Below are 16,968 nucleotides of genomic sequence, written 5' to 3' on the forward strand. Positions count from 1 at the left end.
GATTTTACACTGTTTGCTTTTTCATCTTCTGCTCCATCTATACTTTGGAGAACTGCTTTAAAGTGGGGGAAAGTATTCTTGTTCATAAGAAAGTATTAATTGTGTGCACTGTGTGGGCCGTTTGTATTTTTCTTTGAATTTTGTCAGTTTGTTGTATTTAAAACACTTGTTTTACTGTGTGGATGAACAGTAGTGGGGTTAAGCGCTGCATTATTTATATATTTAGAATGAATAGAGTGTTGCATCAGTGAAAACAGGAATGTAAAACTATTGGTTAACTTTTTTTGTGGCTGAGAAGATTATCTTTCCAAGTATTCAAGATAGTTTTTAGGCACTACAACTTTGTTCTGTGGGGCCATCACAATGCAGGTTAAATAAAAGCCAGGTATTAAACCACCGCCATGTTTGCAATTATACATGTTGGTAATGACATCCAAAAACAGACTAACCCAATAAACATTGGTGCTCTCTATAGTAGAGCATTGTAAGTATCTATCCATGTAAGACATCTAAACTGTACTAAAGTTGACAGATGCTTTGGCATGAACAGAATCACACTTTTTGTGCCATTTTTCTCCAAATATAAGGAACTCCAAATTTATATGATGGGTATTGTTACACTGACAAATTGACTGGTATATTTCCATTAAAGTGTCTGAATATTTGTCCTTTAAAAAGGAATCCGGTGAAAAGTGTTTATATTTTATAATGGTAGCTTTGTAAACCTCTAAACCGTTAGATTAGTGTAGAGTGATCCTTTTATTTATTGCTTTGCAAGTGTAGTGCTACCCCTGAAAGAGCCGTTTGGTCATTTGGGTTCTCTGTCCTGAACCTCAACTCCAAGAACAACCACAACTCTTCTGACACACATTGTTGAATAAAAGTCACTGCAAGTACCTAGACCCCATTTATATATTGTTTAGCAGGAACACGGGTTCTAGTTATTTAAATAATGCCATAGTGTTAGTGATTTAAATAGTGCCATTTGCATGCGGGAATGCGTGTTGTGCATAGGGCAGCCTATTCACATGAATGGGCTGCCCTATGCATGATGGTTGCTCCAAAGAAGCTCAGGGACCAAATTTTGGCCCTGAGCCAGGGGTAATATTACATTCCTGTTTCGCCACTATTCTCACATGTTTTGTTTTTGTGACAGTTGCCATAAAATGGCGCCACGTTTGGGGTGCCATTCAGGATGATTGTAGACAAAAAAGATAAGGCACAAAGCTAGTGATCTATTGGGAAACAACATGACAATAACAAGCAAACAATATTCTAGATAAGAATCAATGCTCATAAGTCTATATGCATAAAGAGTCCATAATTCAGCAAAAAGGAAAAGTTCATCAAAGGGCGGTGGAGGGGGAAGAAACATTCTTTCACAAATAGCAGCCTCTAGGTGGGATCTGAAGCTGGTTCCAATGTAAGATATGAAACAGAGGAGAGGCGCCTCAAATGCAGACGTTACAATATATTTATTAATGGTCAGTCAATTGGCAATTCACATTTCACCAATGTAAAGCAGGCATATCTAGGAAGTATCTTTGAGGAGCTGTCAGTAGTGGCTGTCATCAGGAACACCAGCACCAGCCGTTGCAGTCTGTCACGATTCCCAGACGGTGGCCGTGCATATGGCTTGACGCATCAAGCCTAGTTTTGTCATCACGCCTTACGCCACACTCGGCAAGTGCCTCAGCCCTCGTTCTGGGATTCCATCCACTGCACAGCAGCCACCTTCTGGGAATTGAGACATACTGCAACAGCTGGTTCCGGTGTTCCTGATGACAGCCACTACTGACGGCTCCTCAAAAATATTTCCTAGTATGCCTCCTTTACATTGGTGAAATGTGAGTTGCCAAATGTCTGACCATTAAGAAATATTTTGTTACGTCTGCACTTAGAGGTGCCTCTCCTTCTCTGATTCAGGACAACTGTGCCTGTGATTAAAAATTGCCCATATGCGAACAGGGCCTTATAAGAATACAGGTATAGAAACCTTTAACTTGGCTGTGAATTAGTACCAGGAAATAGACACAAGACTATTTAGTGGTAAATTAACCCAATGTGTTGGTACAGGTTAGAATGAGCATAAATGAGCATACAGAAGGTAGGTTCAGACATTCTGCTAGACAGTATAATCACTAAACCAAAGTAACTTAGAATAGGGTTCTGTACCACTTGACTGGAATCAACACAATAATCGGCAAAGTCAGCACTAAACAATGCATATGTGCTTTAACTGCAATGTCAATGATAATACTATAAATAGTCTAGAGTGCACTCTAGGAGAATGGCTAGGATATGGTCCTCACTCTTCAGTTGGCTAGCATTAAGGCCCAGTTGTACCATTGGTGCACATGAGAATAGTCACAGTCAAGCCTGCAGACAGCAATAAAGCTACTAGTTGGCTGTATGGTCAGTTCTTCAGCAGATAGTAAATCTCCACGACAGAAGATCACCAGTCCCAGCAATGTTGCAGCTCACCATCCAGTGACACATAGCAATTAGTCCACTCTTTGCTTTGCAGCCAGGTGACTCTGTCTCGGCACTCCGGATCCTTCTCAGGCAGCCAATATGCACCAGGGAGGGTGCACACTGGACAGTGATGTGCACTCTCCGGTCTCCTTTATGGCAAGAGGAAGTTAAATCTACCACAGCCCGGGAAAATGCATCTCTTTCCCCTCCTCCTGATATTCTCCTCTAGCACCTGGCTACACAAACTTACTTTTATAGGTTTAAAATCATTCATAGCTCTGTAGTGGCATCCTTTACTTTTGGTTTTTGTACAAGCTTTATGACCTTCTTGCATGGGTTGGAGTGAGCCTTCCTAAGGCTAAGTTGGTAGGTGCTGTGTACAATTGCGTGTAGGCAGCATTGAATTTGAGTGAACCTCGAGTGACAATGCTGCTTCTAAACAGACGAGGACTATAGCTGTGTTGTCACCCTAGTACATGAACTTCCAAGGAGGTTACATGCTGGCAGGATTACCAGTTACAAACATATGAAAAGGAAGGCGGCAATCCAAAAATAATACCTTCACAGAAACAAAAGTAATTTGGAAACCCTTTTTTTAACTTATTGGGTTTACATACACTATAAATGATATGTTAAACATATTAACTAGAATACTTTGCTGTTTTTCTACTCACCATGTTCCAAGTTTATTGGGAATCAGAGGGAGGCTGGCTGAGTCTATGCCTGGTCTCGCCATTTGACAGTAATTTGATTCTATGGGAGATGGCTAATCCTTGTGTAAACAATACATCAAAATGTTAGGAGATCCACACATGATGTATGCTACTCTTAACTTTTCCTGTATACTCCAACAGTTAATCTTGGAAGGTGGGCAATTCCAAGCTTGACATTTAAAGGAAATTTTGAGTTTTACATATAACTTCAGCTGTCCGTAAGTTTGAATCTACAGGTTGTTTTGATGTGGTTTGCTCTGAACTTTTACCATATTCAGTCTTGTGAAAAAGGACATGAAAATTGTTGACTTTTCAACATATTCGAACAGGCAAACATTAGATCTTCATTCAAACAGTGTCTACAAATAAATGTGACATATTTGAACAAATGAAACATAAAATTGACATAGTTGGTTTGATTTACTAAAACTGGAGAGTGCAAAATCTGGTGCAGCTGTACATGGTACTTGATCAGCTCCTAACTTCGGCTTGTTGAATTAAGCTGTGACAAAAAAAGCTGGAAGCTGATTGGTTTCTAGGCAGAGATGCACTAAATTTTGCACTCTCCAATTTTAGTAAATCAACCCCAGTGTATTCATTTTCATAATCTAAATTACACCACCACTTCAAATCCATTAAACTAGAATCCACCCTTGCAGATTAGGTGCCAATGATTAAAACCTCCTTGGCAGCCTGTCCTATTTTAACCTCAGATATCTAGGGTCTGGTATCAAGGGCTGCTATTGGTATGTGTAAAAGGTGCCTATGAGTATGGCAAATGATTTAAAAGGAGCACCAAGTTATTTGAAATCAATCATTTCAGTGAAGGGGAAATAATCTAGATGTGGCATAGATTTCAAACAGCTGCTGATTTATGCAGGACAGCTGACACAGCAAATTTAACCCAAGAGCTAACTATTTGATACTAAAAAGTCAACAAGAGACTCAAAATTGTGTTGCAGAATCTTCAGGTAACTCTCCTAACAGTTTGTTTTAATCAGAAATTGCGCCCATTTAACTGAAATAAGTGTCAAGAAAAAGTATTTAACCAAAAGGATATTAAAGCAAGACTAGACTTTGCCATTCAACTTATAGGAAAAGACCAGGCCTTCTGAAAAGTTGTGCTGTGAACTGATTCATCAAAGATACAAATGTTTATGCATGATAACAGTAGACTTGTTTGGTGCAAATCAAAGAGAGTATTTCAAGTCAAGAACCTCAAACCAACTGTTAAAGATAGTGATTCAAATGTTATGGCTTGGGGTTGCTTTACTGCTTGAGGGCTAAGACAACTTGCATAATTGAGTCAGCTATTAATTCTGCATCATATCAAAGCGTGCTTGCGGTGAATGTGAGGCCATCTGTCTAAAAGTTGAACTGGAAATGGACCTTTCAACACGATAATGATCCAATGCACACTAGCGAATTTACCAAGGAATGGAAACTGGTGGGGAGTCAAGCAAAACACCTACAAGTCATTTCTAATAGTGAACAATATCAGCATCTTAGGCCAAGGTGTACTTTCTTTTCTCACAGTACAGCATTACATTTATTGATATAATTTTGTTGAGTGAATGATTAAAAAGCCACATTGTTTCTGTTTTTATTCAGAAGTATCACCTTAACCTGTACGCACTGTATGTATGAAGATGTTTCAAATATGTTGAAAAAGTCAACAATTATCACGAGGTGTACTTACTTTTTAACATGGCTGTACGTAGTTGAAATTGTTAATGTTTATGATAGATTAACTTTGAAATTGTCAGTAATTAGGGTTGCAGTAACAATGTAAAACATGGCAGTTGTCTACAACATGTCCTCCTAGGCCTATTTGTTATAATATCTTGTTTAAACTACAATACTTTAGGCTAGCCATTATCAGGCATAAGGCTTTTCACAATGACACTAGTGAGCTATTGGCTTGTAGAGATGGGCCGAACACCTTCGGTTTGCGTTAGAACTCTTGAACATCGCAAAAGTTCGGACCCCAATCGTGAACGCCATTAAAATCTATGGGACCCGAACTTGAAAAATCAAAAGTCTCCATTTTGAAGGCTTATATGCAAGTTATTAGCCATAAAAAGGGTATGGGGGCCTGGTACTGCCCTGGGGGACATGTACCAATGAAAAAAAAACATTTAAAAAGATTGTCATGGGTCATAGAGGATGAGAAGGATGAGGATGGTTTAATAAGCCAGTCCATACCACCTCCTCTGCATGCTGTGGCTGGATAGCATGGACAACATCACTAAACAGAGACAAATGTGCCCTGCCTGAGGACGGACCATGTCCACATTTGCCTTTGGACATGGGCGCTGTTGGCCTCCTCATAGTGGCATGAGAATGTCTGCCTCTCCTTTTTGGCCTCCCAGACCTGATGGAGGGGGGCTTATTACCCAAATTTAATAGAAACTTGGAAATGTGTGATTGGATGCACTTTATTGAATGAAAAGTGGTGTTTGGTGCATTATAAATTGAGGACTGATGCTGACAGAAATGTAAAAATTATAAAAAAATAAATAAAAAGAGGGAACACCAGCGTTGCATTTAGAAAAACTGCGGCTGACAATTAAAAAAAAAGGCGGCTGGCAGGAAAAAAAAAAAAAATATGCAGCAACCAAAAAAAGCAGTCAGGTGCAAGTCTTCATCCAATTAGGGCCCTAGAATGTACTGCGCAGTATATTGCGGGCTGCTTGGCAGGCGAACATCCCACTGACTACCCTGTTAATTCAGGGGGAACGGGCGAGCAGGCGATGTTCAGACTGAGCCTTAGCTCGGCCCGAACCGTTCGCCCAACTCTATTGGCTTGTCCTCAGATCACTGATTCGTCACTGGTGAACTGATCTTCTCTGCCAACATGTCATGAAGTCCTCCCCAAAAGTCAAAAGCTAGCTACAACTGCTGAATAATTTTGTAGGGCTAGCTGAAAATGTTGTTCAAACATGAACAGAATAAGACAGATTATGAACAAGGTGAAAGGTTACAAATGTAAATGTTCAGGGGAATTAACAGATTCTTTATTCATTTAAATGTGTGAGAATAAAAAGGGACAGTCATAACAGAGTGAAATTCCCATAGCTGTCTGATGTAAAACCCCTAATGATCACAAGTTCTGTAAAGCAGTGTGTGGCTGTAAATAGAGCATGCATCAAAAATTTTGATGTCTAGTTTGGGCTACTTTTGTAGCTTGTGTCCCAATCAGTGTAACAATGTCTGGTGTGCAACGATGCTGAATATTTACTGTTCCTCATTGTTGACGTACCTTGAAAGAAAGGAAAGAGTAGTCTCATTAGGAGACATTCTTCTTTCCTGAGTATCTTTCCTTCAAATTACTGGTAGAGTAGGGAAGGCTGAACTGAGCAGGGTGACAACACTGCAGTGATTTAACTGCAAAGACAAATTCAATGAAAAATGATGCAGGTTGCCTTAAGTTATTTAGCTTAACAGCTAAATTAAAAAAAAAAAAAATAATGATTCTACTTTAAGTTGCACTAATATTGTAACAGATAATGTAAAGGAATAATAAAAAATGTTTTGCTCTTTTCATCGTTTTTCCGATTTAAACAAATCAGTAATTGTACTGCTGATGTAAGGCTGTAGATTGTATTTCGGAAAGAAAGCTAATTTTGCCATGATGTGGCCATAACAAAACATTTCACATTCTGGTAAGCAATATATTACAGACAAGATGAACTTTTAGATGATATAGGTATTGCATGATGACATCAACATCACATCTGTAAAAAATGACTTGACATCTGTTGCTTTGTGGGAGTTGTCCCCGCCCCATACAGAGTTCAATTAATGCAAGTTCTCATGAGCAGGGCCCTCCCAACTATCTTGTCTTGAATTGTATTGTAAATGTTTATTTTGTAAACTGCTGTGCAACTGTTGGTGCTATATAGATACTGTATAAAAATATGAATAGTGGGGACACCAGCAAATGCATAATTGTGCTAATAATCAGCCAATAAATGATTATTTTAAATATACTTGTATATAAATCAAAATTGCCATGGGCCACAGCTTTGGATTTGTTGCAGTTTTGATAAATCAGTCATGTATTTGCCTACCAAAAGTCCATTACGCTTTCTTCATCTTTGATTTGGAGAAATGTAACCAAATGTGTCATGTTTTGGGTTCAACCAGTTTAAAGTGAATTTGTTACTTGGTCCATTCAGGTCAAAGTGACAGGATAAAAGGCCCACCCACTCACCCAGTAATGCCTACCTTTGCCTTGCTCCCCAGCTGATCCATTAGTCTGTCAGAACCCTTGGAAATACCTGGCCCTTCTGGGTATTAGGCAGAATGTGACCTTCTCCCCTTCATCTCAGGATCTAGTGCTCAGACCTAAAGGCCCAGTTGCCAGGCCTGAACACTGTTGTGCTTGGGAGGAGAACAAGTAACTCTGGAGCATGGAGGGACATGAACATGTAACCCTGGAGCAGGGTGGGAGTGTAACATGTAACCATGGAGCACGATGGGAGGGGAACATCTAACCCTGGAGCATAGTAGGAGGGGAACATGTAACCCTGGAGCGTGGTGGGACATGAACATGTAACTCTGGAGCATGGTGGGAGGGGAAGGGGTAACCCTGGAGCATGGTGGGAGGGGAACGGGTAACCCTGGAGCATGGTGGGAGGGGAATGGTTAACCTGGAGCATGGTAGGAGAGGGACAGGTAACTCTGGAGCATAGCAAACGTGTGTATCAATGAATGGAAAGTGAGCTTTCAAGAGAGTCTTTCACTTCATCCTGATTGGACAACGTAATAGATTTACTTTAATGCGAAATTTATCATAGTATAATTTGCTTGAAGTGCATCCACATTGTTTCCTTTTGTAATGTAGTTCTCACATATACAAATCTGAATTTAACTGTACTGTAACTTTCTCTTTGTTTAATTGCTTTCTGAAAACAAAATTAGGAAAAGCGACAGGCTTTAGAGCTTCACTTAAAACTCCAATTTTTGTCCTCAGTACTGCAACAGGTGAGAATATTTCTGTATTTCACAGTCCATTCTCTTCCACATACCTGATTTCCACCAATGTTAATAAAAGCAGGCTGAGATGTAACCTTTAGGATACAGACGGTTACACATCTATATATTCTACAGCCAGTTTACGGCAAGTCTGCTTTTTTTGCCCATAGACAAACCCAAGCTGTAACAAGATATTTCTTAATGCATGTCCAGCACTAATTGTATAGCACTTCCTCATAGTTTTGAGCATGTATCACACTCTAATCCAATGAACATTCAGTGTAAAGTTAATAAATGCAAACGTTTGGATTACTTATAAATGTTCTTGTTTAGACTCAATGTGGCTGATTTACTAAAGAAGTAAACCATGTGCACTTTGCAAGGGAATTTTCAGTTATCTTAGTCAATAAAAGAAGACATGCTGACTATCATCCAAATTGTGTGGAAGCAAAAATCCTTTTTTTTTTTTAATTTCCTTGCACACGATTGATTATTCTTTGTAAAATAAATTTTCACTTTGAAAAGTGAACATGCTCTACTCCTTTAGTATGTCAGCCACTTGGAACACCAATCTTCATTATGTTTCACCTAACATCATTAGTAAAGTGGTTATATATCAAATATTGATCTGGCATTAACATTTACCATTATACTCAAAGGGGCATTAAGGTGGTTGAAAACCCCTTTCCTATACTCAATAAAGTGACTGGCCTCAGATGATACACAGAGATTAAACAAAAATCTCACTACATAAGTTGTATATGTATATCTGCTGTCTTTCCCTTTCTACATTCTTTAGAAAGTGCAGATCGTGTTAGAAGTCTTGTTCTCTCATTCAGCAGTGGGAGGGGAGTCTGGGCATACACTGTGTGAGAGCTGATTGGAGGAAAGGAACAGACCCCCCCCCTTCCACATAGGCAGAGGATGAAGGAACATGCATAGCTGTACTGTGAATAGACAAGCTCAATGCTTATCTCCCTCTAAGCACCCTCCCCAACACACATTTCCACTGCTGTTATCTTCTGTGTCAGAGGACTTGTCAGAAGTGACTCTGCTGATAAAAGTAGAATGGAGCAGCAGAAAGACACGGCATTCAGAGCTTTGGAGAGAGATAAATAAACACTACAGATATATGTGCGCAGGTCAGATTTCATGAATGGGGTTTACAACCACTTTTAATGCATGATGTTTGAAAAAAGTTTACCACTTTACCTTCTATAATAGTATTGCATTTGTACTATATTATATATTATCTTGCATGCATAATGTTTTGTCATTTTGGGAGGTAATGTGATTGTAGATGCATGATTGCTTCCAATACTAAACTGAATCTGGGTTATGTGTATTATGATTATTATTCAAAAGCTAAATAGGATAACGATAGTGACACTGTTTCAGTTATTGAATTGGATTATCATCATTGAGGCTACTTTTCTCCAACTCAAAGCATTTCAATGTCATAATGGCTGTACAGCATATTTAAACAAGTATGTAGTTCCTGGTAATCAACATGTGGACCATAGGTGACAAACCATATTTAAGCCCTGGTTCACACTGAGCTGCGGGAATGAAGCCATGCAAGTTCAGCTGAACTCGCACGATTTCACTCCCGCAAGTCAGTCCCGGTTTTGGCTGCGATTTCACAGACATCTGTGCAGGTTTCTGTTCAGATGTCAATGAAAATCGCACCCAGAAATCACAAAAAGTAGTACAGAAACTACTTTTTGAATCAGTGCGGTGCCGCAAGTGATTAGGGCGGTGCCATTGCCAGCAATTGCCGCCAATTTGAACTGGCAGCCCTCCAAGCTTTTGCGAAACTACAAGTTCCATCATGCCTCTGCCTGTGGGAGTCATGCTTGTAACAGTCAGCCTTGTAATGTCTCATGGGACTTGTAGTTTCACAACAGCTGGAGGGCTGCCAGTTTGAGACCCCTGCTTTAGAAGATATAGAATGTGTATATTGTAAATGAAATATTCTGGTTAAATTATCTAAAAATGCCCAGAAACAAAAGTATGTCTGTCAAATATCAGAGGACAATAAATCCATAATGTGGATCTGTGGCTATAATACCCTTAGTGACAGACACCGAATAGACATCTTTGGGGGCATATGATGTGAATTTAAAGCGGAGTTCCACCCAAAAATGGAACTTACGCTTTTCGGATTCCTCCCCGCCCTCCGGCGTCACATTTGGCACCTTTCAGGGGGAGCATATACCTGTATAATCCAGGTATTTGCTCCCACTTCCAGGCATAGATCATCGCAGGCTCCGCGGTGATCTACACCATGTCCGGTTCCTCCTCCGTCCCCCCCACTGTCTTCCGGGAGACACACAGGTCCTAGAAGACAGCAGGGATCAGTGAGGACGCGCAGCGCGACTTGCGCATGCGCAGTAGGGAACCAGGCTGTGAAGACACAAGGCTTCACTTCCTGATTCCCTTACCGAAGATGGCCGCGCTTCCACCCGAGAGCCGAGGGACAGATCGGCTTCGGGTGAGGACATCGCGGGTGCCCTGGACAGGTAAGTGTCCATATTTTAAAAGTCAGCAGCTGTAGTATTTGTAGCTGCTAACTTTAAAAAAGAAAAATTTTGGCGGAACTCCGCTTTAATAGGTATGCAATGAAATTGTGTTGAAAAACACAGCAAAGTTATATGGTTTTATAAAATAGATTGTTGACGATATTAGACTAATTATAACATTTTAGATGACTTAGCCCCTTCATGACCAGCGTCAAAACAAACCTTAATGCCCAAGCCAAATTTTGCACCTTTCACGTGTGTTATTAAAACTGTACACATCATCGCAACTTCTTAATGTATCCAGGTGTATTATACCTTGTTTTTTTTTCAGAACAACTTATGCCCCGTACACACGGTCGGACTTTGTTCGGACATTCCGACAACAAAATCCTAGGATTTTTTCCGACGGATGTTGGCTCAAACTTGTCTTGCATACACACGGTCACACAAAGTTGTCGGAAAATCCGATCGTTCTATACGCGGTGACGTAAAACACGTACGTCGGGACTATAAACGGGGCAGTGGCCAATAGCTTTCATCTCTTTATTTATTCTGAGCATGCGTGGCACTTTGTCCGTTGGATTTGTGTACACACGATAGGAATTTCCGACAACGGATTTTGTTGTCGGAAAATTTTATCTCCTGCTCTCTAACTTTGTGTGTCGGAAAATCCGATGGAAAATGTCCGATGGAGCCCACACACGGTCGGAATTTCCGACAACACGCTCCGATCGGACATTTACCATCGGAAAATCTGACCGTGTGTACGGGGCATTAGGCTTTCATTTGGTGGAAAATGTTAAAGGATATTTCCTGATTTTTTTTTAATGTCAAAGGAAAATTGGGCCAAAATATCAAAAAAAAAAATTTTTTTTACATAACTGTGTACTTTTATTCCATTGCCATGACACACCATCAAAAAAACCTCACAAAATAAATTATTTTACTCCTGACAATCGTGGTGATACCACATATGTGTGTGTGATTTGTTCTAGTAGTGTACTTGTAGTAGGGCCAAGAAACAATAGTACGATTTTTTTTTTTTTTGTCCTAAACATGCTGACACTGACGCTAACACTGACACTAAATATAAAAACTTTTTTTTTTCTTACCTAAAACATACTGACACTAACACTGCTCCTAACTGACACTAACTGCCATTTGCACTGCCACTAACTGACATGACCACTGACACTAACAATGACACCAACTGACACTTGCATTAACCCTAACTGACAATTACACTGCCACTAATGCCGTGTACACACGAGCGGACTTTCCGGCAGACTTGGTCCGGCGGACTGGACTCCGTCGGACAATTCGATCGTGTGTGGGCTCCAACAGACTTTTTTTTCCCAAAAGTCCGACGGACCTAGAAATAAAACATGTTTTAAATCTTTCCGACGGACTGTCGGACGTTTGATGCTGAAAAGTCCGCTCGTGTGTACGCGACATAAGGCTGCATAATGCCTGGAAAGTTCATGTACCTCGTTGACCAGGTTTGATGCTGTATCTCCTGTTGGGGTGGTAAGAGCAAAGATAGGAATTGGTTGAGTTCTTAGCTAGGAAGGCCAGCAATACGCCAGTTATCTTGTCAATACTGAAAAAGAATGCAGTGCTCTAAGTAAAGGAACTAGGGTTGCACTATAGGGATTTAAATGGTATATGGCTACCGCTAACCTGTGCTGCTGAATTGCCTTCTTCTTGGGCAGAGTTCCCTTTGATGGCTGTAATTAAAGATACAAAATGTCTAAGTGCAGTTTTCATAGCACCCCATTCCACAGGAAAAGGTGGTGCAGAGTTCATGGAAAAAAATACTCCAAAAATGTATCAGATAAAGTATTATTAAACTCAAAACAAATATTTATAATGTTGCAGCTTAACAAGTCTTAGATGTGATGGCTGTATTTGTTTTCTTTTTTAGGCGCCATTTCTTCTATTTTCATGTACTGATCCAGCCAGCAAGTCTGCTGTGTTTCAAGCTCTCCAGCAGAATGTATCAGTTTACATGGATGAGAGAAACCACTCAACACTGGCAGGAATGATGAAAATGATCAGCTTTAATGAAGACCCCTTTCACACTGGGGCCGCGCCGCGTAAGCGGTAAACTGCCACTAGTTTTAGCTGCACTTTACCGCTTTTCGCCCGTTAGCAGGGTGCTTTTAACCCCCGGTAGTGGCTGAACAAAGGGTTAAAAGCGCCCATGTTGCGGCGCTGCGGCAGCGCTGCCCATTCATTTCAATGGGCAGGGGCGGTTTAGGAGCGTTGTATACAGCGCTCCCCAACCGCCCCAAAGATGCTGCTTGCAGGACTTTTTTTGCCATCATGCAAGTGCACCGCCCCAGTGTGAAAGCACTCGGGCTTTCACACTGGGGAGGCTTGAGAGCACCTTTTCAGGCACTTTACAGGTGCTATTTTTAGTGCTAAAATGACTAAAAGCGCCTTCAGTGTGAAAGGGGTCTTATTCATGCAAAACCTTTATTCCAAAAGAAAAAAATGTTTGCTGTAACTGATTATAAAGTGTGAGCTAGAGTTTAGCTTTAATATGTTATCTAAATGTGCTAATACATATACTACCCCTCTGAGTGCTCCAGTTTTAGTAAATCTCCCCCAAGGTTTCTAAGTGGCAATTTTGGTGGGCCTGTGAGATTTATTTTATTTTATTTGTGGACACACATTGGGGAGAATCCAACAAAACAGAGAATTACATAGTTACTTAGTTACATAGTAGGTGAGGTTAAAAAAAGACACAAGTCCATCAAGTCCAACCTATGTGTGTGATTATGTGTCAGTATTACATTATATATCCCTGTATGTTGCGGTCATTCAGGTGCTTATCTAATAGTTTCTTGAAGCTATCAATGCTCCCCGCTGAGACCACCGCCTGTGGAAGGGAATTCCACATCCTTGCCGCTCTTACAGTAAAGAACCCTCTACGTAGTTTAAGGTTAAACCTCTTTTCTTCTAATTTTAATGAGTGGCCACGAGTCTTGTTAAACTCTCTTCTGCGAAAAAGTTTTATCCCTATTGTGGGGTCACCCGTACGGTATTTGTAAATTGAAATCATATCCCCTCTCAAGCGTCTCTTCTCCAGAGAGAATAAGTTCAGTGCTTGCAACCTTTCCTCATAACTAAGATCCTCCAGACCCTTTATTAGCTTTGTTGCCCTTCTTTGTACTCGCTCCATTTCCAGTACATCCTTCCTGAGGACTGGTGCCCAGAACTGGACAGCATACTCCAGGTGCGGCCGGACCAGAGCCTTGTAGAGTGGGAGAATTATCGTTTTATCTCTGGAGTTGATCCCCCTTTTAATGCATGCCAATATTCTGTTTGCTTTGTTAGCAGCAGCTTGGCATTGCATGCATTGCTGAGCCTATCATCTACTAGGACCCCCAGGTCCTTTTCCATCCTAGATTCCCCCAGAGGTTCTCCCCCCAGTGTATATATTGCATTCATATTTTTGCCATCCAAATGCATTATTTTACATTTTTCTACGTTGAACCTCATTTGCCATGTAGTCGCCCACCCCATTGATTTGTTCAGGTCTTTTTGCAAGGTTTCCACATCCTGCGGAGAAGTTATTGCCCTGCTTAGCTTAGTATCGTCTGCAAATACAGAGATTGAACTGTTTATCCCATCCTCCAGATCGTTTACGAACAAATTAAATAGGATTGGTCCCAGCACAGAACCCTGGGGAACCCCACTACCCACCCCTGACCATTCTGAGTACTCCCCATTTATCACCACCCAATGAACTCGCCCTTGTAGCCAGTTTTCAATCCATGTACTCACCCTATGGACCATGCCAACGGACCTTATTTTGTACAGTAAACGTTTATGGGGAACTGTGTCAAATGCTTTTGCAAAATCCAGATACACCACGTCTACGGGCCTTCCTTTATCTAGATGGCAACTCACCTCCTCATAGAAGGTTAATAGTTTGGTTTGGCAAGAATGATTCTTCATGAATCCATGCTGATTACTGCTAATGATACCGTTCTTATTACTAAAATCTTGTATATAGTCCCTTATCATCCCCTCCAAGAGTTTACATACTATTGATGTTAGGCTAACTGGTCTGTAATTCCTAGGGATGTATTTTGGGCCTTTTTTAAATATTGGTGCTATATTGGCTTTTCTCCAATCAGCTGGTACCATTCCAGTCAGTAGACTATCTGTAAAAATTAGGAACAACGGTCTGGCAATCACTTGACTGAGTTCCCTAAGTACCCTCAGATGCAAGCCATCTGGTCCCGGTGACTTATTAATGTTAAGTTTCCCAAGTCTAATTTTAATTCTGTCCTTTGTTAACCATGGAGGTGCTTCCTCTGTTGTGTCATGAGGATAAACACTGCAGTTTTGGTTACTGAAGCCCCCCTTCACTCGTGAAGACTGAGGAGAAGAATAAATTCAATACCTTCGCCATCTCCCCATCCTTTGTAACCAGATGTCCTTCCTCATTCTTTATGGGGCCAATATGGTCTGTCCTCCCTTTTTTACTGTTTACATACTTAAAGAATTTCTTGGGATTTTTTTTGCTCTCCTCCGCTATGTGTCTTTCATGTTCTATCTTAGCTGTCCTAATTGCACCCTTACATTTCTTGTTGCATTCTTTATAAAGTCTGAATGCTGAGGATGATCCCTCAACCTTGTATTTTTTCAAGGCCTTCTCCTTTGCTTTTATATGCATTTTTACACTGGAGTTAAGCCATCCAGGACTTTTGTTCGCTCTTTTAAATTTATTACCCAATGGGATACATTGGCTAATGCCCTTATTTAATATGCTCTTAAAGCAAACCCATCTCTCCTCCGTATTCTTTGTTCCAAATATTTTATCCCAATTTATGCCTTTTAGCAAGGTTTGTAGTTTAGGGAAGTTGGCTCTTTTGAAATTCAGTGTCTTTGTATTCCCTTTATGTTTCCTATTTGTGTGATTTATACTGAAACTAATTGACCTGTGATCGCTGTTACCTAAATTGCCCCGTATTTCCACATCCATGATCAGGTCTGTATTATTGGTAATCAGTAGATCCAGTCATGTTTTATTTCTAGTTGGTGGGTCTACCATCTGACCCATAAAATTGTCCTGCAAGACATTAAGGAACTGGCGAGCCTTAAATGAATGCGCGGTTCCCTCCGCCCAGTCTATGTCTGGATAATTAAAATCCCCTATTATGATAACACTTCCCATCCTTGCTGCTAATCCAATTTGTGATAAGAGATCTGTCTCCACTTCCTCCCTCAGGTTAGGGGGCCTATAGCATACTCCCAGTATTATTTTCCCCTTAGCTTCATCCCTTTGGAGCTCTACCCATAAGGATTCCACCTCCTCTTTAGCTCCCTCAGTGATGTCATCTCACACATTTACTTGTACATTATTCTTGATATATAGGCATACCCTTCCCCCTTTTTTACCCTCTCTATCATTGAGGTATAGGGTATACCCTTGAATGTTTGCCAGCCAATCATGAGAACTGTTAAACCAGGTCTCTGAAATTCCCACAAAATCCAAATCCTCCTCGTACAACAGTATCTCTAGTTCACCCATCTTGTCCGCCATGCTCCTGGCATTGGTGAACATGCCACATAGTTTAGACCGGTCGCATATTGTCCTCGTATTGGGTGTTTCGAGATTGCAACTAGGACTTGCTACTATACTCACCTTGTATTTTTGTGCTTTGGTCATCTTGGGCATTTGGTTAACCTACCACTAATGCCCCCAATACTACCCTCTGGAATATCTTCCGCGCTGGCTATCTCTGCCTCTGTGTAGTAACTGAAGAACCTAGATCAGAGGCTAATTGGGAAAGGCAAAGTCCATCCTCTGGAGCCAAGTATCAATTAGCATTAAAACAAAACTTGAACTCTTGATAAAACAAGCAACCTAGAAACAGTTGTGTGTGTGTGTGTGTGTGTGTGTGTGGGGGGTATGGTGTGCATGATAGCCATAAACAAATCCAGAAAGCTACAAGATCCAGTGAGGATCTCCAGGCAGGTAAGGTATCCATATCCTAATGAGTAGGGCTCAGGGGTTGTAGCTAAAGATGGTAGCCTGTGCATAATAGTACGCTGCAGTTGATAAGAAGACAGCAGAGGCACATACCTCTCCACAGTACACATAAGATAGAACCCTCATCAGACAAAATCCACTGAAGTTATTTAGCCAATTTGAAGCTTCAGTTGTCAAAAGAGATAGTGTCTCTCAAGCAATGTATAGCATAACATAGTCCACGTTTTGACTTAGAACTTTTGCGGTTTTCTTTGGATATCCTTGGGAA

General features: G+C 40.7%; 1 protein-coding gene across 5 annotated transcripts in view; it reads left to right on the plus strand.

Annotated features, from left to right (window-relative positions):
• The window catches only part of MYRIP (myosin VIIA and Rab interacting protein), a 722,788-nt gene that overhangs the window by 643,945 nt on the left and 61,875 nt on the right, over positions 1–16,968 (plus strand). For 3 of the 5 annotated variants that reach the window (XM_073630373.1, XM_073630374.1, XM_073630375.1), the window contains exon 12: positions 8,115–8,177. The exons of the other annotated variants lie outside the window; for them this stretch is intronic. In XM_073630373.1, coding sequence (XP_073486474.1) covers positions 8,115–8,177 — 63 coding nt within the window. The remainder of the gene's footprint in view (positions 1–8,114; positions 8,178–16,968) is intronic. 5 annotated transcript variants of the gene reach the window in all.

Source organism: Aquarana catesbeiana, linkage group LG05 (genome assembly GCF_042186555.1).
Source record: "Aquarana catesbeiana isolate 2022-GZ linkage group LG05, ASM4218655v1, whole genome shotgun sequence".
Taxonomy (NCBI): domain Eukaryota; kingdom Metazoa; phylum Chordata; class Amphibia; order Anura; family Ranidae; genus Aquarana; species Aquarana catesbeiana.